This window comes from Balaenoptera musculus, chromosome X (assembly GCF_009873245.2).
Source record: "Balaenoptera musculus isolate JJ_BM4_2016_0621 chromosome X, mBalMus1.pri.v3, whole genome shotgun sequence".
Lineage (NCBI taxonomy): Eukaryota > Metazoa > Chordata > Mammalia > Artiodactyla > Balaenopteridae > Balaenoptera > Balaenoptera musculus.
In genome coordinates this window covers 4,575,461-4,601,228 of record NC_045806.1, presented here as the reverse complement: position 1 = coordinate 4,601,228, position 25,768 = coordinate 4,575,461, and the positions used below count along the sequence as shown (strand labels likewise).

The window sequence follows — 25,768 nt, the reverse complement described above, 5'->3', positions numbered from 1 at the left end:
TTGAATCCAGGACAGAGAGTTCTTGAATTGGGTCATGAATTCTTGGAGCCAAGGGACATGGGGAAGGTGACTGCATATACAGGGCAGAACCTCTGAGCTATTACCCTGCTTTCCTGACTCATTAGGCTACTGGGATTCCATACACATATGAGTCCCTATATATGTGTGCATGTGTGTATGTACAGACAGATAGAAATAAAGATAGAGGGATGGACGGATGGATGGATGGATGGATGGATGGATAGATGGATAGATGGATGCACAGACAGAAGAATGGATAGACAGATATGCTTGCTACTGGCATCTTGTGGGTAGAGGCAAGGGAGGCTCCTAAATATCCTACAATGTACAGAAACACCCCTCCCCCCCCAGTGAAAATTATTGCATTATTTTGCTAGGGCTTCCATAACAAAGTACCACAGGCTGGATGGCTTAAGCAACAGACAGTTATTCCCTCCCTGTCCTGGAGGCTGGAAGCCCAAGATCTAGGTGTCTGCAGAATTGGTTCCTCCTAAGGCCTCTCTCCTGGGCGTGTAGACTGCCATCTCCTCCCTGTGTCCTCACGTGGTCGTCCCTCTGTGTGTGTCTGTGTCCTGATCTCCTCTTCTTATAAGAACACCAACCCTATCAGGGCCCACCCTAATGACCTCATTTTACCTTCATCCCCTCTTTAAAGATCTCCAAATACAGTCCCATTCTGAGGTCCTGGTGTCTGGCTTGGGCTTCAGCACTGAATTTTGGAGGACACAATTCAGCCCATAACGACCTTCCTGCCCCAAATATATATAATGCCAAGGGGGAAAACCCTGAACTAAAGGTACATGGGCGAGTGGCTTCTGTAGGTTCTAAAACCTCAGTTCAACACTTATCTCTTTGCGTCCCTTCCTATGTGCTAAGGCTGTGTGGTCACCTGCAAACTCTCCTTGGTGAGCCTGCTGTTTCACCCTAAAGGCCGCCTGCGGTGCCACGTCTGGGAGAGAACGTCGGCCCACGAGGACCCTGAGGCCAGAGGTCTGCAGGATGACCTGCATTTCCGGTCATCACAGGCACGTCCACGTGGTTGTTAACAGGAATGTCTGCTTCCGTCACCAGCCCAACCACAAACCCGCCTTGCTTTAAATGCCAGGAGAGACGGGCTCACGCCTGTCGCCCTTTCTCTACCTTATTGAGGCCGTGGGCTCGATCATATTCTAACTGCACCTTACCACGGGTGACAGCTGAGGAAGGCTGGCAAAGGGAACCCACGAGCCTGTGGCTGAAAGGTTCCTGTGATGCAGGGCTTTCAGCGCGAAAGTGGTAAAGTTGTAGGCACGCCAGGACAGCCTGGTCACTCGACGTAGGACAGAAGTAAGTAAAAGACCTGGGTTATCAATTTTTTAAAGAACAAAATGGACTGAATGTTTGTGTCCCCTTAAAATTCATAGCTTGAAGCCCTAACCCCCAATGAGATGATATTTGGAGATGGGATCTTTTGGAGTTTACTTCTTTTTTTTTTTTTCAAATTTATTTTTAATTGAAGTATAGTTGATTTACAGTGCTGTGTTAATTTCTGTTGTACAGCAAAGTGACTCAGTTATACATCTATACATTCTTTTTCATATTCTTTTCCATTATGGTTTACCAGAGAATATTGAATATAGTTCCCTGTGCTATACATTAGGGCCATGGGAGTTTACTTCTGATATCAATTCCAATTCCAGAGTTTTCCAACCCCAGGAAGCAATTCTCCAACACCAGTGGGGTGTCCTACAGTTCAGCTCAACTCTGACCTATCTACCCAGAGATAGCTTCAGATCCCACAGGGTAAGGGCTCCGTCCCACAAAGTCGCCCCCCTCCACCGAACACCTCCCCCTGCCCACCCGCCTTAAGACATCAATCTAAAGTCCAGGCTGTCACCTGTGCGTGTGACCAACCAGTTTTAGATCAGAGGTTCCTACAACCCGGTTTGATTAATTTGCTGCAGTGGCTCACAGAACTCAGGGAAACAGCTTACCTTACTGTTTACTGGTTTATTATAAAAGGACATGACTCCGGAACAGCCAGATGGAAGAGATGCACAGGGCAGGTACGGGGATGGGGCACGGAGCTTCCATGCCCTCTCTAGGGCATAACTCTCCCAGCACCTCCGCGGGGTTCACAGACCCAGAAGCTCCAAACCCGGGGTTTTTACGGAGGCTTCATTACACGGGCATATTGATTATATCATTGGCCACATATGATTGATTCAACCTCCAGCCCCTCTCCCCTCCTCGGAGTTGGGGGTGAAACTGAACCTTCCCTCTAATCAGAAACTGAACCTTCCAACTCTCTAATCAGACAACTGGTTCCCCTGGCAACAGGTCCTCACAATTAGGGGCTTTGCAAAAGTCACCTCATTAACATAACAAAAGACACCTTGATCTCTTTCCTCACTTAGGAAATTCCAAAGGTTTTAGGAGCTGCCTGAAATGGAACAAAGGCTGTGACAAAGTGAGAGAGTGGCATGGACATATATACACTACCAAACGTAAAATAGATAGCTAGTGGGAAGCAACTGCATAGCACAGGGAGATCAGCTCATGCTTTGTGACCACCTAGAGGGGTGGGATAGGGAGGGTGGGAGGGAGGGAGATGCAAGAGGGAAGAGATATGGGAACATATGTATATGTATAACTAATTCACTTTGTTATAAAGCAGAAACTAACACACCATTGTAAAGCAATTATACTCCAATAAAGATGTTAAAAAAAAAAAAGACCAGATATGTATTTCTTATAACTCACAGGGAAGTAATTAGGTTTAGATGAGGTCATGACGGTGGAGCCCCCATGGTAAGAATAATGTGCTTCTAAGAATAGACACCAGACGTCCACCCCCATCTTCCTACCCCATCTGAGGACACAGAGAGAAGGCAGTCATCCAAGAACCAAGAAGCAGTCTTTCCTCAGGAACTGAAGTCTGCCGGTACCCTGATCTCGGACTTCCAGCTTCCACAACAGCGAGAACTATAAACGTCTGTTGTTTAAGCAGCCCGGTCCATACCTTGTTAGAGCAGCCCAAGCTGACTAACACAATTTCTTAGTAAGCCTCTCTCACCAACAACAAGGAATTTACAGGTCTCTGAAGCTGACAGACAACTACCCTTAGCACTTACCTAAGAGGTCATGAGTGCTTAAGTTTTTATTATTGTGTGCTGCTTAGAGTTTGATCTTATTAAATAGAAAGAATATATACGTTTATGTATATTTACACTTTATATATGCATATACCTTATATATGGATGGATATACTTTATGTATATTTATATCCATCCATAAGGAATACAAGTAAATATATATATCTAAAATATATATTATATATATATAACAGATATGCCATTATATGGATATATAAAGAGGGTCAAAGTTTCACTCAAGACACCAGTACTTTGATGTCTGTCCTCCATCTGTTGCACCTTAAAATTTCAAGCTGCTCCCATGTGACTGCTCCAGCTCAAGGAAAGTTGAGCATGGAACCCTTGCAACTGGAGAAGGCGTCCTGGCATCTCCAAGCTCACCGCAAAGCCCGACTGGTCCTGTCACCAGCAGCCCCAAATGTTCCTCGGGTCTTGAATCAACACAGCCCTTTGAGACTCAGCTCAGGCGCTGTGGGGCTTTGCAAGTGTAACCTGCAGGACAGGTATCAGTCGTGAATTTCACACATCCTAGGACCAGGGTAGACGGAGCTAGGGAAGGAAATCAGGGCTGCTGAGCGCAAACTGCAGGCCTGGGACTGCTTCCAAAGATAACTTGGGCTCTAAGCAGCTTTCCAAATACAGCACACAAAGCAAACACATAGATGGAAGAACCAAGACAGCAAAATAAGGAAGCTGAAATAAGTTAGGACAGTACAGAGAGTGGCATATATACATATATGTATATATGTGTTTTCTTTTACAATAAATGGCATGTGTAAGTTTATACATTGCGTGAGAAAGGATCGTCTTTTTATTTGTGCCATCAGACATGAGCTTTCGACACCATCATATTACAGTTTACTGGATTATCTGTGTAGCATTTTAAAGTTGTCAGGAAAAGTAAGCTTTCGTGCCACAGGGAAAAGACAATTTTGCAAAAATAAAATGTAATTCATGGAAAGAAAGTCATCCTCCCTCTTCGTAGAAGTTCTGTGTGTATCCATCTCTGACTGTTAGGAGAATTATGAAAAGCTAGACAGGACCTAGTGACCTGTGTAGAAACTACTTTAATTGAACACATTTTCATTTTTTTTCAATCTACCTTGTGACAAAGAAGCATTACTCAGTCTTCTTGTTGTTGTTGTTTTGAAGCGAAAGGCATCTTCCATCGTGTACAAGAGATGTTTCTGAAGAGTGTGGAAAATAATACTTAAAAAAAAATGATCTGGGCCATGTTTTCACGCCTTGTGGGAGAAGTTCCCCAGTGCATCTCTTCCACAACTGCCGTGAGATTTTGTCAGCTTAGCCGCTGTGAGGGGGGGAACCCTCTGCCAGCACCTTGGTTCCTGGAAGTCAACAAACTGGATTGTCTGCTCAGACATGCCCAGTGTGGCAGCCACGGCACCAGGGCAAGGCGGACGCTCTCCAAGGATCTCTGTACCAGGATGTCTGATGCCCTCATCACCTGTACCTATGTGTTTGCTTATTTTTGCAGCAAATCTTTAGGAAGCTTCAAAACCCAGGCAACACCCTAAGCTCCTTCTAAGGAGCCAACTTTTCCTAACATAGAGATCTCCGGCATTATCCCTGCTGTTTCCAATTCTTCACCCTGGCGTTGGAGGGTTTTTTTTTTCCCTTTTAAAAATATTCTTTTTGGGGGGCGGAGTCACGATGGCGGACTGGACTCGGAGGACGCAGAATTCGCATCTCCGCGCAACTAGGGCACCTACCAGGCACCGGTGGGGGACCACGGACACCTAAGGGGACGGCAGGACCCCCAGGGGCCGGTAGGGAGTGAGGGAGTGATTGGGGGAGGAGAAGAGGTGGGGACGGGACTGGGCCCCCGAGGGGCGGCTGGGGAAGGGGAAGGGATTCCTTGCCTGAAGGGGGGAAATGGGAACCCTTGGGAGGGCAGAGGATCAGAAGGGAGCGTGGCCAGGTTTCCCCTGCCAGGAGCCTATGGAGATCCCCAGGCCTGATCCTCTGCCCACCCAGGCCCCCTCCAGCCACGAGGGTCCTGAGGGAGAGGGAGGGAGGGAAGGGGGAGCACAAGTAAAGGCCGGACCTCCGGGACAGGCGCCCCCTGAGGGGCGGCTGGGGGACAGGAGGAGTTCCTACACCCAGCGGGACCCACCTGTGGTTCGGGGTCCAGCGGGGATGGGGGAGACCCTGGGGGGGGCGCGGAGGAGCGGAAGGGAATGCAGCCGGCACTGTCTCTGTCCACTTAGCACTGGGGGGCCTGTTGGGCTGCTGGGCCTAATCCTCTGCCCTCGGAGCCTCCCTCCTGCCACTCAGAGCCCAAGCCCCGCCCCCGCAGCCCCACCCAGGGCCTGACCTCTACACTCGGAGACCCCCTCTGAGACCCCCTCCAACGTGCTGGATCTAAACCCCACCCACACACCTCACCCAGGGCCCTACCTCTACACTCGGAGACCCCCTCTGAGACCCCCTCCAAAGTGCTGGATCTAAACCCCACCCACACACCTCACCCAGGGCCCTACCCCGAAACTCCCGAACTCCACTCCAGAGGCCCTCCTTTCCACGTGCTGCCTCTCCCCTTCTGCGCAGGTCCTGAGCAGAGGCCCCGCCCCACGCTAAACCCCACCCCTGCCTAGTTCCACCCCCACCATCAACTCCACCCCCCACAGCCAAGGTTTCTGGGTTTTTTTTTCTTATTTCCTCTTTTAGATTGGGGTTTCTGTTTTACTTTGTTGATTCATTGTTGTTGATTCATTTATATCTTTATTTTTTCTAATAAATCATTTCTTTTTGTTTAAAAAAATTTTTTTTAATTAATTAATTAATTAATTTTGTTTTGGCTGCGTTAGGTCTTTGTTGCTGTGCGCGGGCTTTCTCTAGTTGTGGCGAGCGGGGGCTACTCTTCGTTGCAGTGCACGGGCTTCTCATTGCTATGCCTTCTCTTGTTGCAGAGCACGGGCTCTAGGTGCGCGGGCTTCAGTAGTTGTGGCACGTGGGCTCAGTAGTTGTGGCCCACGGGCTCCAGAGTGCAGGCTCAGCACTTGTCACACACGGGCTTAGTTGCTCCACGGCATGTGGGATCTTCCCGGACCAGGGCTTGAACCCGTGTCCCCTGCCTTGGCAGGCAGATTCTTAACCACTGCGCCACCAAGTAAGTCCAAAATATTTTATTTTTCTAATTTTATTTTATTCTTTATACTTTGTTATTGTTCTGCTCCTTTTGGCTTGTTCCCCCCCCCCCCTTTTTTTTTCTTTTTTCTGTTGAGGTTTTGTTTTACACTGTTGTAATTGTTTCAATTATATTTTTATTTTTCCTAATATATTTTTTATCTTTCTAATTTTATTTTGTTTTTTATTCTTTCTTATTGTACTGCTCCTTTTTTTCTTTTTTCTTTTTCTTTTTTTTTGGTGACACTGTGCAGCTTGCAGGATCTTGGTTCCCAGGATGGAGGTTGGGCCCAAGCTCCTGTGGTTGGAGCTCCAAGTCCAAACCACTGAATAAAGAACCCCAGACCCCAGGGAATATCAGAGTGAGGCCTCCTGGGTGTCCTCATCTCGGCACCAACACCCGGCTCTATCCAACTGCCTGCAAACTCAAGTGCTGGACGCCTCAGACCAAACAACCAGTAAGACAGGAATACAGCCCCACCCATCAAAACAAAAAAACCGAAAACTACAAAAGAATATGTTACAGGCGAGGGAGTAACATAAAAACCTACAAGACCAAATAAATGAAGACGAAATAAGTAACCTACCTGAAAAAGAATTCGGAATAATGATAGTAAAGATGATCCCAAATCTTGGAAACAGAATGGAGAAAACACAAGAAACTTTTAACAAGGATCTAGAAGAACTAAAGAGCAAACAAACAGTGATGAACAACACAAAAACTGAAATTAAAAATACTCTAGAAGGAATCAATAGCAGAATAACTGAGGCAGAAGAACAGATAAGTGAGCTGGAAGAGAAAATGCGAGGGAGCCGAATAAAGAAAAAAGAATGAAAAGAACTGAGGACAGTCTCAAGAGACCTCTGGGACAACATTAAACGCACCAACATTCGAATTATAGGGGTCCCAGAAGAAGAAGAGAAAAAGAAAGTGTCTGAAAAAAATATTTGAAGAGATCTTCCCTAACATGGGAAAGGAACTAGTCAATCAAGTCCAGGAAGTGCAGAGAGTCCGATACAGGATAAACCCAAAGAGAAACATGCCGAGACACATATTAATCAAACTTTCAAAAATTAAATACAAAGAAAAATTATTAAAAGCAGCAAGGGAAAAGCAACAAATAACATAAAAGGGAATCCCCATAAGGTAAACAGCTGATCTTTCAGCAGAAACTCTGCAAGCCAGAAGGGAGTGGCAGGACACATTTAAAGTGATGAAAGGGAGATACCTACAACCAAGATTACTCTACCCAGCAAGGATCTCATTCAGATTTGATGGAGAAATCAAAAGCCTTACAGACAAGCAAAAGCTAAGAGAATTCAGCACCACCAAACCAGCTCTACAGCAAATACTAAAGGAACTTCTCTAAGTGGGAAACACACAGAAGGAAAAAGACGGCACAAAAACAAACCCAAATCAATTAAGAAAACGGTAATAGGAACATACATATTGATAATCACCTTGAATGTAAATGGATTAATGCTCCAATCAAAAAACACAGACTGGCTAAATGGATTACAAAAACAAAGACCCTTATATATATGCTGTCTACAAGACACCCACTTCAGACATAGGGACATATACAGACTGAAAGTGAGGGGATGGAAAAGATATTCCATGCAAATGGAAATCACAAAAGAAAGCTGGAGTAGCAATACTCATAACAGATAAAATGGACTTTAAAATAAGACTGTTACAAGAGGTAAGCAAGGAACTGCATAATGATCACAGGAGATCAATCAGCAAGAAAACATAACAATTGTAAATATTTATGCACCCAACAATAGGAGCACCTCAATACATAAGGCAAATGCTAACAGCCATAAAGGGAGAAATCGAGAGAGTAAACACAATAATATTGGGGGACTTTAACACCCCATTACACCCAATAGACAGACCATCCAGACAGAAATAAATAAGGAACAAAGCTTTAAATGACACAATAGACCGGATAGATTTAATTGTATTTTTAGGACATTCCACCCAAAAGTGGCGAAGAATACAATTTTTTTCTCAAGTGCACACGGAATGTTCTCAAGAATAGATCACATCTTGGGTCCACAAATCAAGCCCTGGAAAATTTAAGAAAATTGAAAATCGTATCAAGCAACTTTTTCTGACCACAAAGCTATGAGATTAGAAATCAATTACTGGAAAAAAAAAACCCAGTGAAAAACACAAATACATGGAGGCTAAACAGTGCACTGCTAAATAACGAAGCGATCACTGAAGAAATCAAAGAATAAATCAGAAAATACCTAGAAAAAAGTGACAACAGAAACATGATGATCCAAAAACCTACGGGATGCAGCAAAAGCACTTCTAAGAGGGAAATCATAAAATTCAAGCTCACCTCAAGAAACAAGAAAAATCTCAAATAAACAATCTAACTTTACACCTGAAGCAATTAGAAGAAGAAGAACAAAGAAAACCCAAAGTTAACAGAAGGAAAGAAATCATAAAGATCAGATCAGAAATAAATGAAAAAGAAATGAAGGAAACAACAGCAAAGGTCAATCAAACTAAAAGATGGTTCTCTGAGAAGATAAACAAAATTGATAAACCTTTAGCCAGACTCATCAAGAAAAAAAGGAAGAGGACTCAATTAGTAAATTAGAATTAAAAAGGAGAGATTACAACTGACACCACAGAAATACAAAGGATCATAAGAGACTACTACAAGCAACTATATGCCAATAAAATGGAAAACCTGGAAGAAATGGACAAATTCTTGGAACAGTACAACCTTCCAAGATGAACCAGGAAGAATTAGAAAATATAGGCCAGAGCAATTACAGGTAATGAAGTTGAACCGTAATTTAAAATCTTCCAACAAACAAAAGTCCAGCACCAGATGGCTTCACAGGCAAATTCTATCAAACATTTACAGAAGAGTTAACACCCATCCTTCTCAAATTCTTCCAAAAAACTGCAGAGGAAGGAACACTCCCAAACTCATTCTATGAGGCCACCATCATGCTGATACAAAAACCAGACAAAGATGCTACAAAAAAAGAAAATTACAGACCAGTATCACTGATGAATATAGATGCACAAATCCTCAACAAAATACTAGCAAACAGAATCCAACAACACATTAGAAGGATCAGACACCATGATCAAGTGGGATTTATCCCAGGGATGCAAGGATTCTTCAGTATACGCATAACAAGCAATGTGATACACCAGTTAACAAACTGAAGAATAAAAATAGTACCATCATCTCAATAGATGCTGAAAAAGCTTTTGACAAAATTCAACACCCATTTATGATAAAAACTCTCCAGAAAGTGGGCATAAGGGAACCTACCTCAACATAATATAAGCCATATACGACAAACCCAGAGCAAACATCATTCTCAATGGTGAAACAATGAAGGCATTTCCTCTAAGATCAGGAACAAGACAAAGATGTCCACTCTCACCACTCTTATTCAACATAGTATTGGAAGTCCTAGCTGCAGCAATCAGAGAAGAAAAAGAAATAAAAGGAATACAGATTGGAAAAGAAGAAGTAAAACTGTCACTGCTTGCAGATAACATGATACTATACATAGAAAATCCTAAAGATGCCACCAGAAAACTACTAGAGCTAATCAATTGAATTTGGTAAGGCTTGCAGGAATACAAAATTAATGCACAGAAATCTCTTGCATTCCTATATACTAACAATGAAAGATCAGAAAGAGAAATTAAGGAAACAATCCCCATTTACCATCACAACAAAGAGAATAAAATACCTAGAGTAAACGTACCTCAGGAGGGCAAAAGACCTGTACTCAGAAACTATAAGATACTGATGAAACAAATCAAAGATGATACAAACAGATGGAGAGATATACCATGTTCTTGGATTGGAAGAATCAATATTGTGAAAATGACTATACTACCCAAAGTAATCTACAGACTCAGTGCAATCCGTATCAAATTACCAATGGCATTTTTCACAGAACTAGAACAAGAAATTTTACAATTTGTATGGAAACACAAAAGACCCCGAATAACTAAAGCAATCTTGAGAAAGAAAAACGGAGCTGGAGGAATCAGGCTCCCTGATTTCAGACTATACTACAAAGCTACAGTAATCAACACAGTACAGTACTGGCACAAACACAGAAATATAGATCAACAGAACAGGACAGAAAGCCCAGAGATACGCCCACACACCTATGGTCACCTTATATTTGATAAAGGAGGCAAGAATATATAATGGAGAAAAGGCAGCCTCTTCGATAAGTGGTGCTGGGAAAACAGGACAGCTACATGTAAAAGAATGAAATTAGAACACACCCTAACTCCATACACAAAAATAAACTCAAAATGGATTAAAGACCTAAATGTAAGGCCAGACACTATCAAACTCTTACAGGAAAACATAGGCAGAACACTCTATGACATAAATGACAGCAAGATTCTTTGTGACCCACCTCCTAGAGTAAGGGAAATAAAAACAAAGATAAACAAATGGGATATAATGAAACTTAAAAGCTTTTGCACAGCAAAGGAAACCATAAGACGAAAAGACAACCCTCAGAATGGGAGAAAATATTTGCAAATGAAGCAACTGACAAAGGATTAATCTCCAAAATATACAAGCAGCTCATGCAGCTCAATATCATGAAAACCAACAACGCAATCCAAAAATGTGTGGAAGACATAAATAGACATTTCTCCAAAGAAGACATACAGATGGTCAACAAATACATGAAAAGATGCTCAACATCACTAATCATTAGAGAAATGCAAATCAAAACTACAATGAGGTATCACCTCACACTGGTCAGAATGGCCATCATCAAAAAATCTACAAACAATAAATGCTGAAGAGGGTGTGGAGAAAAGGGAACCCTCTTGCACTGTTGGTGGGAATGTAAACTGATACAGCCACTATGGAGAACAGTATGGAGGTTCTTTAAAAAACTAAAAATAGAACTACCATATGACCCAGCAATCCCACTACTGGGCATATACCCTGAGAAAACCATAATTCAGAAAGAGTCACATACCACAATGTTCATCGCAGCACTATTTACAACAGCCAGGTCATGGAAGCAACCTAAGTGTCCACCGACAGACGAATGGATAAAGAAGATGTGGTACATATATACAATGGAATATTACTCAGCCATAAAAAGGAACGAAATTGAGTTATTTGTAGTGAGGTGGATGGACCTAGAGTCTGTCATACAGAGTGACGTAAGTCAGAAAGAGGAACAAATACCGTATCCTTTTGCATATATATGCGATTTAAAAAAGCAGTACTGATGAATCTAGTGGCAGGGCAGGAATAAAGACGCAGACGTAGAAAGCAGACTTGAGAGCATGGGGCAGGGGAAGGGGAAGCTGGGACGAAGTGAGAGAGTAGCACTGACGTATTATGGGGAAGGATGCACACCTCTGTGACTGTATTAAAAGTCATTAAAATGTACGATTTTACACGGCTGATTTGTATGGTATGTGAATTATATCTTAATCAAGTTGTCAGAAAAAAAAGACTGCACAAAATAAATAAACAAATTAAAATGCTCCTTTTATCTAAGGAATGAACAGATGCCACATTGTTACCATGGGAGAGAAAAAGAACTCTCTCCTTTGTGTGTCCATTTGTTTCCAAGAATGGAAAGAAACTGAGAGCAAGAATTCTAAAGGCTCCAGCAGGTGAGCATGGACACACAGTATGCGCCCGATATTTGTGGAATAAATCTTTTGCAGGTTGAATGGTGTCCCCCCTCAAAAAAAAAAAAAATAGTGTAGGAGTCCTAACCCATTGTACCTCAGAGTGTGACCTTACTTGAAGACAGGGTCTTGACATATGTAATGAACTTAGAATGTAGTCATGAGTCTGGGTGGCAATCCTATATGACTGATGTCCTTATAAAAAGGGGAGATTTAGACACAGAAATAGATGCATAGAGAAAACACAATATGATGAGATAGAGGAATAAGGCCGCTGTGTACAAGCCAAGCAGAGGCCTGGAACCAATCGTTTCCTCAGAAGGCTTTAACCCTGCTGACCCCCTGATCTTGGACTTCTGGCTTGAGGCAATACCTTCCTGTTGTTGAGACTACCCGGTCTGTGGTGCTTTGATACAAGAGCCTACCTAGCACATTTGGGTCACCGTCCCTCCACTAACTGGTTGATGAACTGCCATCTCTGAGGTCCAGGGTCCTCAATGGGAAATCATGATTGGAGTAAAAACAGGGAATGTGTCTCACAGCGACAGCTCTAAAAACACATAAATGAATTGAGCATATACTATTTGCCAGTTCCAACAGCTTGACCTGCCTTGCGTCATTTAACACCCCTGTTTTACACACGAGGAAACGAAGGCACAGAGGTTTACTGCTTATGGTTGATACATTTGCTGAACTCAGGTGCCTCCGAGTGCAGTTTACGCACTTCACCAGGAACACAACGCTCAGATTTTAAAGTCTCTGAAACTTTACTTCTGCTTCTTGAAAAATCCTATCTTTATGCTTAAACATGCATATGCAATGCCAACTAACACTAAATAGAACCGGGGTGGGGGAAAGTATTCCTGAGAATGGTCGAAAAAATGAATGCTTTTCAGGTTGCCTTCCGAAAGTTTGGGGGGAAAAAAGAAAACTCAGAGCAATCAAAGACAGATGAGACATAAAGGCAAAAACGGCAAAGCATTTTAAAACATCTTATTATTTCGGCCCTCTCCTATCAAACTTCGGCGTGGGGTTGCTCTGGGAGAATGGACCAGCCAGGGATGCTCGGGGGATACAGGCGCAAAGGATGCGGACACGCGCGCCACTGCGTATGCGCCCTACGAGGCACGCAGGGAGCCGGGCGGGCAACACTGAAACAGAAACCTGCCAGGCGTCTAGGGACGGGCGCTCCGGGCCGGGACGAAGCCACCGGGGAACCCCGTAACTTAGGCCACCTGGCTACCCATTTACTTGGTGGCTCTCAAGGATGCCAACCTGAGCAGCTATGCACTCCTTCCATCAACCCCATGCGCCGTCGTCCCTCCACGCCCGCCCCCCTTCCTCGTGACCTTTCCAAATTCGAGCCAGGCATTGGCACCCAGATTAGGAACTCGGCTCTGCTCGGCTCCCTGACTCAGCATCCCAGCCCGTTTACCGGTGTAAAGTGAGCGCGGGGGCGGGGGGGAAGGGGTGGATGCGGGCAAACTTGTCGCGCCCGCGCGTGCCACTTCTTAGCCCCGCGGCGACGGCAGGGGTGACCATCCTCGGCGCGCGTGCGCAGGACATGCCGGTGAGGCCCAGAGCACGCGTGCGCGGGAGCGGCTCCGGGCGCGCATTCCAGGAGCCTCGCAATGAGGCCAGACGAAGGCAAGCGCCGGGCGGCGGAAGCTCAGGGCGCGCGATTTTTGAGGGGCCGCGCGAGGACGCTTGAGGCGCGCGTGCGCAAATCGGCTCGGGGCGCACAGGGCTTCCCGGAGCGCGCGGGCGCGAGAGCGTCCCCGGGCGCGGGCGCGAGGAGGCCCGGGGCGGCGCGTGCGCAGCACGGCTCGGGGAGCGCGGGGAGGCCCGGAGCGCGCGTGCGCGCGCCTGTTCCCCGCCCCCACTCGGCCGAGACGGCGGCACAATGGCGGCGCCCTTGCCCCCGCTGCGTCCCGTCACCCACCTGCTTTTTGACCTGGACGGCCTCCTTCTGGGTGGGTAGCCTGCGGCCGCCTCCCGCGAGGGCTGTCCGGGGAGGGCGCGGGCGGGGGGCACAGGCTCTCCGGGGCGGGGGCCGCGGCGGGGCGGTGTGCGGGGGCCCCCGGGCTGGCGGGCGGCGGGGGTGCAGGGCCCACGTCAGGCCGGCCGCGCTCGTGGCTGAGGCGTCGACGGCGCCCGTGGCACTTACTTCCGGCGGCCGCGCCGCGCGTGGGGACGGAGTGCGTGGGGGGCGGCGCGTGAGGGCGCGGTGCTCTGGGACCACCGCGCGGGCGGGAGGTTGGCGTCGGGCCTCGGGGGCCGCGGCCGCTGCGCGCGCAGCCAGGCTTCCATTTCCCCGTTTGCACCCCAGCCTCCAGGATCCCTGCCGGCCTGCCCCGAGGTGCACGCACCTTGCTCGTAGCATCCTACAGGGCAGGGTCCTCCACCCGCCGAATTGGGGGCCTCTGCCGACGTCTGGAGGCGTTTGGGGCGGCCTAGGTGGAGGGTGGGAGTTTACTGGCGTCCAGAGGGCAGCGGCCGGGATGCCGCGGAACCTCTCGCAGTGCACAGGACCGCTCCACGCCACCGCGACTGCTCCAGACCCAAGTATCTGTAGCGCGGAGGCGGCGGAGGAGCCCCGCTCAGCAGTCTGGCTGGTCCGAGTGACTCCCAGCAGGGACATCACCGGGGAGCAGCAGTTTTGCAGTGCAGAGCCCGGGTCCCCACCCCACAGCTGCCCAATCAGAATCTGCATTTTCACCCAAGTGCCGGAGAGTTTGAGGTGCACACCCGTGCTGTGGCTTTGAGCGGTTAACAATCCTGTGTGCGCCGAACAGCCCCGTAGTCGATGGTGGTAGGCATGAACTTCACCCACCGAGGTAAATTCAAGTAGAATTCGTAGAAAACGCTGCACTTATAACTCAAGAGAGAACTGCTCTGAGCTCTACCCTACAGCTTGGGCGTATGTTTCATGACACTACGCGGTGCTACAGGGTTAGGAAACGCGTTCTGACCTCATTGTCTCCGGAGGGCTTCATAGGACTTTACAAAATGTCTGCATGCTCTACGTAGGCTACTAACCTGGTGGAGGTGTGCATACATCAGTGCTGCGTCTCATAAAACCCTGCAAGGTGAGAGGAGATGTTTGCACTGACTAATTAAAAACAAAATCGGCACCACTCAGAGAGGTAAAGTTACTTGCCCAAGGTCACACAGCTAATAAGGAACAGAGCTGAGAAGTGATTCCAGATCGATCTGATTCTAAATATAAGCGATGTTGTGCTCATTTTACAGGGGGAGTGTGACCTTGCCCCCATGATCATTTGGCTCACTGGTTCAGTAGTAATGGCACTGATTTTTTTTTTTTTTTTAAGGTACACAAAAAAGTCTCTTATTTTTATGGACCCAGAGATGTAAACGAATGAATTCCTAAGGGGGAAAATAAATTCGCATAGAGGTAACTAATTGGATAGAACAGTGTATGCAGCTGTTAAATCTGAAATGACTCAATTTCAAAAAGCTTCTGGGATTCCTAAGTAGAGTTTGTAGACGTGAGTTTTCCTGCTCAGGTGGTCGAGTTAAATTGTCAAATAAATTCCTTATCCTCTAATGAAAAGTCCAGAGAACATGTTTTGCGAGTCTTATGAATTTTAATACAAACTGAGGTGTCCCATTAAAATTAAATTTATTAGACTTCTAAGTGAGCTTGATGCTTGATGCTTCGTCACCACTCAAGATACACATATACCTGTTCCCCGGAGCCATGAATGTGACTTATGTGGTGGTGCCTGCAGGGGTAGTTATCGACCAGGGCCTCCTCTTTGCTAGTTAAGGCAAGTTTAAAGTTTATCAAGCATTGGTCTGGCACTGTTACCCAATCCTCTGAACTGGTCAGAGAAACAAGAATTAGTGGCCTTTGGGAAGATAAGACCTAGCTCTTCTTTCCCCCTTCGTTTTCTGCCCTTTACCTCATTCTGCCCTGACTCTTTGAGGCGATAAGGCCTTGCAGAACTTTATCAGAAACGCACCTTTGCTTATTCCTTTTTTTTTTTTTTTTTTTTTTTACAAAATGTCTGGTATAAAACACCACTTTCCAGAGTGTGCTACTTTACCTCATTTAATCTACTTGATTATACCTGTTCTAATTCTTAAGCACCTGTTGTTTGCGTAACAATGTATCATCAGTTTATAATGAGGTGTTTCTCGGTGGGCCTGCTTTTCAGAATTGTGAATCCATTTCCCCAGGAAGTTCTGTTTGTTAATGTATCCCCAATCCTTGTATTCTCAGGGAAGTGAAACTGAAAACAAAGAGTTGCATGGGGAAGCTTGTTTCACCAGAGGAGAATGAGGAAGTCAGTGGAGATATTTGTAGAAATGTTGACCAGAAACCCAGGGTTACTTTCTGGTGCTTTTGTAATGTTTGATGCTGTTTTCTTTTCAATCTTTGGAATCTGTTTTTGTTGACAGAGGTAACAATTAGCTGTGAGCTAGGTAGTAATTTTGGCTCTCAAATGCCATTGAGAGACAGAGACCAAGGGGACTGAGATTATTTATGAACAAGGATAAGATTTTGAAGGAAGAAGATACAAGTTTGAAATACTATGTCAGCTCCTGAATAGGGAAGATTATCTAGTTCATTAAATAGCTGAAGTTAGGAGCACAAGAGGTAGGACCATTCTCTTTAAGAGACAAGAAAAGTTGGTGGTCCAGAGTCGTGCTATCTGATAGGAGTAGCACCATGTAAGATTTTGTTATAGCAACATTAAAGAAGCGAAAAGACACAGAGGAAATGAACTTGAATGGTACTTTTTTCCTATCCTGACACATCCAAAATATTGTTACTCAACACATGATCAATTAAAAAAAACAGTTGAGACGGTTTATGTTCCTTTTTGTTACCTAGCCTCTGAAATTTGTGTGTATCTTACACTCACAGGGCATCTCAGCTCAAACTAGCCAGGTTTCGTGGGTTCACTTGCCACATTTGGCCAGTGCCTACCGTATGGGACAACCCAGGTACAGAGCCTTAGGAAGCAACTCACTGATGTCTGCTGTTGGTAACAGGGCCAGATGGAGGGTGGATGTTAAGAATATTCAGAATTAGGAATGCTGATATATGTAAAATGTGGTATACATAAAATATGCTTTCTAGGAGTCTGTTACAGTAATTAAATCCTTAAAGAATCAGCCAGGAAAAATAAAAAGCTTATTTTCAAATGTTTAAAAAATAAACAGAAAAATAATACGATAGATCTGTGAGGGGAAACACGACTCTTTGCAGTGTCGATTATAATTGACCACGTCTCCATAAACACACAGAGATGGCAGGATTTTAATGGGTGACACCTGGCTTCTACTTCACCTTCGCGTAGAGGAATAGATCCCCTGTCCTGTACCTGTTTGTACTGCTACAGCTTCTTGCTTGCCAAATATTAATCATAGCACTTGAGACCGTGTGGAAGTGCCTGTTTCTCCGTCCGGGGCCCAGGGTACAGCATGAGCTCTGGGTGGAGGCGGGACCTTTGTGGTGCTCCTGGGGCTCAGGGATCCATTGTTGACCGAAGCAGCTCGCAGCCCTGCCCAGTCTGCTCGGAATCCGCTGTCACCCGTCGTCCTCTGGCTCACCTCACCTACGCTGGTTTCTGTAGACGCTGGGACCTCCACAAAGCTGATGACAAACACAGGATCTCCCTGTTCAGCTGTAGCACACGCCCTAGATGAATTTTCGGAAGAGCTTTCCTACATTGTATTTGGCCCTGTGTAACACGTACGAGGTTTAAAAGTGGAGATGATGAGCTTTTCGGCGTCCATTAGTTCCTATCCTGTAATGTTGACTCAGTCCAGACATTCCCAAAGAGTCTCAGGAAGCTAGAGCAGAATAAACGCTCGTTCGGGATGGCCGGTGTGAGGTTACTGTCTGCCCTTGGGGCTCCCAGAGACACCCTCACCCCGTCCCTGGCTTGTGTGCCTTGGGGTCTCGTCACGGATGTCAGGGCACCTGTGCTACGGCACGTTCCCCTTCTCTCTGCCCTGCCCCCAACCCCCGGAACTAACAGCACACGCTCGTGTTTGATGTCACCTTACCAGGTGACATTTAGGTCCCTTCTACATTTGCACAGGAGGTGGCGGAAATTCGGAGGCCAGTCTGAGGCCTTGCGGCCGAGCAGAGCCCACGCAGAAGGGGGCCCTGACTTGTACTTTCTCGGTTTGGAGTAAGACGCTGGTAGGGGCAGGTGAAGGTACCAGGGACTATGTTGAATGTCAGGAAATGCATCAGGAATAAGAAAGCACTCGAGGGGGGACCGAGGTGGGTAAACTCAGGTCCCGCTGGCCGTGCCTCCTGATAGACCTGAGCCGCGTCAGCCTTTCCCGTGTTCCTGCGGTTAGCGGTTCTTATCACCACAGCTGCTCCCGTTTCTAGATTAACAGGAAGGTGAGATCAAAATTGCAGAATTCTGCAGATCAACGGGAGTTTGGTCCAGCTGGTAACACGGCTGAAAGATTCAGCAGGTTTCTGGCAGTGCAGGTGTAACGTGCCCGTTCCTTGCTTCCTCGTCCTCCTCATCGTGTGCTTTTGTTTAGAATCTTAGCTGTGCAAACTTTTTTTTTTCCTCTCTCGAACCTATTTTTCCTTTCTTCTCCTTGGAAAGCTGTGTGGGGGGGATTCTTTGGTCACTTTTGTCTTTCTTATTATTCTCTGCTTTCTCTGATTCTGTTCCTTTATTTTTTCTTTCATTTTTTAAGTTACTATAATTTATCCATTACACTGTCATTTTTCAGGGGTAGATGGAGATTTAACGCAATGTAAAAGAGCAAGGGAGATGATGCCCCCAAGAAACGTCCACCAAAAGCACTCATTACACAGGTGCCCAGGTGACTTCTCACAGCTTTGTTTGAGGTGTTTGAAGAGTGATGGATACATAGCCTGCAGCTGGAAGGTGCAGTAGTGTTATAGCAGAAGGGCTTACGTTAGAAGATACAGCTCTCACTGTCAGGTATATGTGAATACCGGTGACTCATAATTCCAGCATTTCGTATATTAAAAGCTTCATTTAATTGTGTTAAAATGGGGGGGGCAATGCTGGTCTGTGGTTTAAAATTGCCCTTGGGGTGTCTAAGGAGAATTTTCTTGAAAACGTAATAATTGTGACACACATGCATTTCTGCTCAAGAAATGTCTTCCCCCTTTGGCTTTGCCGAGGTGGACTGCCATCCTGACACCTCTCAACGTACGTTTTGAGCGTTTGGCAGGTACATGCCCACCTTCCTTCAAGGTGCGGCTCCCACACATCCTTCGCTCTCATGCCTGCGGTCAGTAGCTTAGTGTCTGTGCAGAGAGGGGCGCACACCTGGGGTGAGGATGCAGAGAGGGGCGCACCCCTGGGGTGAGGATGCAGAGAGGGGCGCACCCCTGGGGTGAGGATGCAGAGAGGGGCGCACACCTGGGGTGAGGATGGTCTGCTCCACGCGCTTGCCTGGAGGGCAGTTCCATCGGCACTGCTCCTGGCGCTGGGCTAGCCAGCTGATGTCCCTTGCCTCGCCTCTCTAGGCCTAGAGACCACGAACGGATCCAGAGGCAAACCGCAGTCTGCTCGACTCCCAGTCTGCACGCGAAGTGAGAGCAGATGGTCATAGTTTGCACTCCGGAGCTTACTTGCGGCCTTGGAGACACATTCCAAAGTAAGCAGCAGGCTTCCGTCTCTCCGCTGCCGTCATCGTGTCCTTGACGAGAACGGGGCACCGATGTGCTCTCTGGACCAGCACGTCCGCCCGGCAGAACTGCCTGCCGTGGAGGGAATGTTTTGGATCTGAGCTGCCCTGGACGGGAGCCACAGGGGGCACCCAGGCACATGAAATGCTGCCAGGGCAGCGGACGAATTGAACTCTTCATTTTTTAGTTTTACTTAATTGAAGTAGCCACTTGTGGGTACCGTGGTGGACGACGCAGCTCTAGAGGGGTGAGTTCACTCATTCCTTACCCGTTGGGAATACACTATACCGGGTGCTGCAGGGGATTCACAGCAAGTCTCTTCTTTGTAGTGGTCTTGGAGTCCAGTTGGGACACAGAACACGCGTGAATCTCTGAGTAACTGCTGGCGGTCAACATGGCAAGGACAGGAGAAGGGACAGGGCAGTCATTTGCACTGAAATCACCGGGAGGATGTGCTCTCAAGGGCAGCTAGAAGGACAGTGGATATTGCAGACCAGGAGAACAGATGGCTGAGCGGTGAACATGTTTTCTGAAGCAGAGAAGAGCTTGCTTTTATCAAGCAGAGAGTAGTATTTAAAAAAAAAAGAGGACTTCTTTTTAACGGCGGTGTTGAAATGTGGGTGGAGGTGAGGATGATCTCTGCCTGGCGGATATTTCTCTGGTGTTTTCCACACTGGGGTCCAGAGGGTAGTCGTGGCCCTTTAGCCTGTTTTGGACTAGAAAGCCTCGCCCCATCCCCTAGCCGCGTGGCCCGTGCTTTCGCCGTGAGAGCGACTCTTGGCAGAGCGCAGGCTGGTTCTCTCCGAGGTTGCTCTGCCTTCCGGATTGGCCTGCTTCTTCCCTCCTGCTGCCACCTCACTTGTTCTCCGTCCCTCGCGTTCCCTCTGGTCCAGACATCATGCCCGTGCCTCACTTGGACTCCCTCAGCCGTTTCTGCCAAGAACATACTGCACCAACTCACGGGCTTTTTGGGTAGATGTTCCGTGTGGTCAGTGCCCTCCTTCTGGTAAAGTCTTGTCATGTAAAGACAGCTCTTGTCTTCCGTGGTAGTGCATGGGGTGTTTCAGTGAGAAGTCGGGAGCCTGAGGGACCCGGTATCGGCCGTGACCGTAATGCCTGTGTGTCCCGAAGGCCTGAACCATGAGGCAGAAAGACGGGCAGGGGTGCTTGCGGGGAAGCAGAGGGCTGCCTGTCTGCGGCTCACCCTCAGGAAGCCAGGGCGGGTCTGTGAGATGGGCCCCCTGCATCCCTGCAGCTCTGCCTGGCTTGCACCACGTGCCCTGATCTCTCCCAGCGGTGGCAGGGGATGGGCTCTAAGGGCATCCCCACCTTTGCCGTCAGACTCATGAGAAAGCATACGTTCATCAAAGCAAATACGGTTGCCTGCACTGCGTCTACTTTTGCCACGTAAACCTTTCCAGCAGAGCCGTATATTTGTCAATGTGGTTCTGTTCCCCGCCATTTATATATTTTCCCCACGCCACCGGAGCAGCATTCATGGCTGCTTAAAAGCACTTAAGTTCTGGATTTCTAAATATCACACCCAAGGAAAGGAACCAAGACTCTGGGGAGCAGAGACCAGTTCCAGACTGGGGCCTGTGAAGCCCAGGATGAGCGTGAGCACCCTTCTGGAGCCAGGGCCGGCGGTCCCACGGGCGAAAGGCAGGGAGAGCGGAAGTCAGAGGAATAACGACTGTGGTGGATCTTAAGACTAAGTTTTTAAAAAGAGATCTGTGAGTCGTGATCCTTAAGAGAAGAGAGAGGGGGGAGGCATGGGGAGCAGGAGAATGCCAGTTAATAAATATGGAAAGAATGGTAGAATTCGTCAGGTCACCATCTTGCAGTCCTCACTGTAAATGCTTCAGACAAGCGGCACCGGTGGAAACCAAGACCATTGGGTTCATTGGGGGCGAGGGTGTTCAGACAGTGCCAGAGTTCCGCCCCGACAGGGTACCGACACACAGCACAGGCGGACACGCACCTTCGTGATGGACAGTTCTGGGGGCCACCGCGTAAACGACGCACCCCACTCAGCTGTGTCAGCGGGGCAGCTGCTGGCTGCCATGTGCTGCCACAGCAGTTTACCTGAGTCCAGTCGAACTTCTGGGTGTCCTTTCTAGTTTGGAGGGACGGAGGAACAAGCAAGGTGACACCATGTGGAAACGACCGGACAGATCCAGAATGCAGGGCATTCTGCAAGGTTGCTGGGTGGACTGTTGAAAATGTCAAATGTCACGGGAAATGACTGGGGTGGGCTGCTCTAGTTTACAGGAGGCTAAAGGGACCTAAGTACCAAATGCAGCGGATCTTAGATGGGGGCGGGGGAATCTTATAAAAGACATTTTGGGGGCAGTTGGAGAATGCGGTGTGCAGTGGTTCATTAGATGATGTCATTCATTCGTTGCTGATTGGCCGGTTCTGGTGCTAGTCATGGCTGTGTAGAAGAGTGTCTTTTTTTGATGAAGCATGCAGAGGTATAAAGGAATAAATGGCAGAGTATCTGCACATTTTAAGGTTTATTGCTTACAGATGTAGGTTATATGGGTCTTTTCTGTGCTTCTTTCGACTTTTCTATATATTTGAAAAAAGAAAAAAAAAAAAAGGAATGGGAGGATTAAGCCTGAAGCATGAACCACTGAAAAACAAAACCAGACTATTAAGTAGTCATCAGTCGATTTTATTTAAAGAGACAAGAATATAAAACGTACATCTTTACAAGGTTCGCGTGAAGAGTGTAAAATAAACAGTTCCAGAGCCTTCGGGTCCCCGGAGAATTTAGGTGGCAGTGCATTCCCTGGTGTCGTGTGACAGCAGAAAACACTTGGAAAAGAAGAGGCCCCCCTTCACTGTTCTCATCCTCTCTATCCACTCCCTTGTCTTTTTCTCACAGTGCGCTTGGACCTGGGCCCCAGGATTTGTAAAGACATTCGTGTACCAAATTTTCTTTTGGTGGAATCTTAAAATGGCAGCTGATATTTAGTCAGGAGATCACACTCAAAAAAAAAAAAAGGAAGAAAAGCTTCCTAAATGACTTACCAAAGTAGCCACCCGCACCAATCCCTGCATCTCACGCGGTGTGCTGATGAGAACTGGTGACAGCCACGTCCCTCTGGAGCCTGTCAGCTGAGCCCCGGGCCCCAGTGACTGATTCTCCTGCAGCTCTCAGCAGATGTCTGCAGCTGCGGGCCTGGGCTGCGCTCATCCCTTACTCCTCGTCAGCTGCCGAGGTCCAGGGAAACCTGAGGTTGGAGCTTGAGCTGGAGTGAAGTAATGAGACGGTTGTTACAGGGATGCCCGCACGTTGTCCACGTTCCCTGGGCTGGTGCAGTCCCTGGCGTGAGGGCCCTGGGAGCTGCCTGTTCGTACCTAGACGGGGTTCTCTTTCCCTTGTTCATCTCAATTTCAGTGGCTTGGAAACCTTTCTGCTCTTACTGTAAAAAAAGGAAAGTCACTTGGTTACTGAAGAAATGTTTTGTGCCAGCAAGGTGTTATTCGTATTTCTGTTTTGGCCACAAATAGTCATCAATTTCAGTCGGTCCCCTAGTACGTTCCTGTTTTCTCTCCGCATCTCTTATTTCCCTTATTTATCTTACCACAAAGCATTTCCTTTGGGTTGCATTGACAACGTTTATTTTTTTGTGTGATGACTATATATGATCAAGGCAAATTTCAAGTCCAGCTGAGTTACTGCCTGGTGCTACTGTATATTTTGACCTTGGTACCGACATCTTGATGACCACACATCAGCTTTTAAAATGGTAGGTTCAAGCGACTGGCTTCGCAGAGTGGAATTCTAGTCGAATTTGAGATGTGTTTCGACAACCCAGTGAGCTAGCTGGAGAGCCCAGTGAAAATCAGGCCTGGTCCCTCCTACTTGGTCGTTTCATTGTGTATCTCTGTGGGCAGCACTGGTGTCGTGTCAGAACTCCCGGACGCCTCTATTGCCGGGCAGCCCTCACTGGTACAGGTGCCAGTGGGAGTCCTTCCTTAAAGGCCGGGTAGCTGATGCCTAGTGCTGTAGTTTTACCTCAGACGGGCGATGAGGAGACTGCCCACAACCCCCTTGGCTGACCGAAAACGTTAGGTGCTGCTTGGATGAAGCCTGGTTCACCTCGCCCCGGGGTACTTGCTCTACCTGCTGACTTGGTGAAATTCCCCATCCCCCGGTGTTCTCCCCAGGGTCCTGCCCGCTCCCACCTTCAGTACATCACACCTGGTGCGGGACATCTTCAGGGACTTCAGCTTTTTATTAAGATATAAAAACAATCAGATCCAAGATCACATGCTAGCTGACCCAAGGCCCTTACCGCACTGTTTAACGTGACTTTGCAAAAGAGATTTAATCATCCAGAATATGATGCAGCCCTTCTTAATACCATTAATATTTATTATTAGATCAAGTAAAGGAACATCCTCACTTAGTGAACAGATGGCCCTTCTGTGAACTTAGTATCTTTATGTAATAGCACCTGTAATACTGAATAATAAGTGCAGTGTATATGTCTTGACATTTACAATATTGTTTCTACTCGTTGGGCTGGGAGTAGAGTCAGGGTCCTGAATTTGAGGGTGTGCTAACACACTGGCCTCTTCATCGGTGCCCTAGTTTGGGGTGAGTTTGCAGGACTCTGCAGGAATCCTTTTGTCCTTCCCATCGCTGGTGCCTCCACCCGGGCTCGGCCCTGGCCCTTCCTTCCTCCAGGGAGGAAAGGCTTACCTTTTCTTCTGGATGTAAGCAGCTCCTTCTTCTCCTTCCTCTTATTCTTCTTCTAATGCTTCTGCATCTCAGCATAAAGTGTGCTAGATCTGTCATTTAAACAAAACCTCTCGGACTTCCTTGGTGGCGCAGTGGTTAAGAATCCGCCTGCCAGTGCAGGGGACATGGGTTCAAGCCCTGGTCCAGCAAGATCCCACATGCCGTGGAGCAGCTAAGCCCGTGCGCCACAACTACTGAGCCTGTGCTCTAGAGCCTGTGCGCCACAACTACTGAAACCCGCGTGCTTAGAACCTGTGCTCTGCAACGAGAGAAGCCACCGCAATGAGAAGCCCACGCACCGCAGCGAAGAGTAGCCCCCGCTCACCGCAACTAGAGAAGGCCCGTGCGCAGCAACGAAGACGCAACGCAGCCATAAATTTAAAAAAATAAACAAAACCTCTGCTCCCTCATTGCTGCGTCCTGCGCACAAACTGCCTTCCACCTGCAGCCCATGGATGTCATTTGCACGAAGGGAGCAGTGACTTCCGTGTTGCCATACCACTTGGCATCTTTTCTTATGTTTCCAGAACTTTCTGCTTCATGGGCCACTGCCCCACTCCGTCCTGGGGGATCTGTCTCCATGGCTTCACTTCTCCTCATCTGTCTGTCCTCCTCTCCACCCCTGTGCGGGGCCCTGGACTGGGCTGTGGACCCCGTCTCTCGGAGATCTCTTGTGGACGCACGGCCTCAGTGACCGCTCTTGCTCTCGGGCCTCCGTCCACACTTCCCAGTGACCGCGGGCTATTCCGCCCAGAGGTCGCGCCCAAGCCCCGGGTTTCAAGCTGAGCCCAGAGCTCTCCGCCACGTCTGCCGTCTTGCGCGCCCCGTGAGCGGCCCGCATTAGAGACTGGCAGTGACCTTCCGGTCTTCCGGTCCTCCCCCCCCCCCCCAACATGCCAGTACTGATTCCTACATATTCAGAGCCGCGTTTGTGTCCTTCAGCTGCCGCCGCCTTTCTTCAGGCCCTCCGTCTCCATCCTCTGTGGTAACGGTGAATATTTACCGCGAGCCTTCACCACGTGCCCCGCGCTGCTGTGCGCACCTTGCCCGCCTCGCCTGTTTCCCTGGCAGCAGGCCGACGGCACCCCGTTCTGGCCGTCTCGGCTTTGCCCATTTTGCAGGTAGGGAACCGAGGCTTCCTGTGGTCAAGCGACTTAACCTCAGAGGCAGTGCCTGACAGGTGTTGCCCCCCGCCTCTTCTCGCAGCTCGAGAAAAAGAGGCAGCGATTCACCAGACTCAGGCGTGCTCACGGGCAGTTCTGTCACTTCCAGAAACGTCAGTGGCGGCGGTTGAGTTTTGGTGCTCATGTTGGCGATATGGCAAGCCGTGTTCCATGCCCATTGTATGTGTGTGAAGAAGGCTT

The 25,768-nt window shown here is 47.7% G+C and overlaps 2 protein-coding genes across 5 annotated transcripts in view; one reads left to right on the top strand and one right to left on the bottom strand.

Annotated features, from left to right (window-relative positions):
* Positions 1-14,707, bottom strand: part of STS (steroid sulfatase) — a 177,593-nt gene extending 162,886 nt beyond the window's left edge. The window contains exon 1 of one of the 4 annotated variants that reach the window (XM_036840078.1): positions 14,349-14,707. The gene's annotated coding sequence lies outside the window, so the exon portion shown is untranslated. Of the gene's footprint in view, positions 1-13,921; positions 14,034-14,146 lie in introns of those variants that run through there. The other 3 variants (XM_036840080.1, XM_036840081.1, XM_036840079.1) reach the window with 3 other exon arrangements.
* LOC118888708 (pseudouridine 5'-phosphatase) overlaps positions 13,806-25,768 on the top strand; it is a 73,501-nt gene continuing 61,538 nt past the window's right edge. The window contains exon 1 of the mRNA XM_036840083.1: positions 13,806-13,952. Within this exon, the coding sequence (XP_036695978.1) occupies positions 13,883-13,952 (70 nt within the window). The 5' untranslated portion in view covers positions 13,806-13,882. The remainder of the gene's footprint in view (positions 13,953-25,768) is intronic.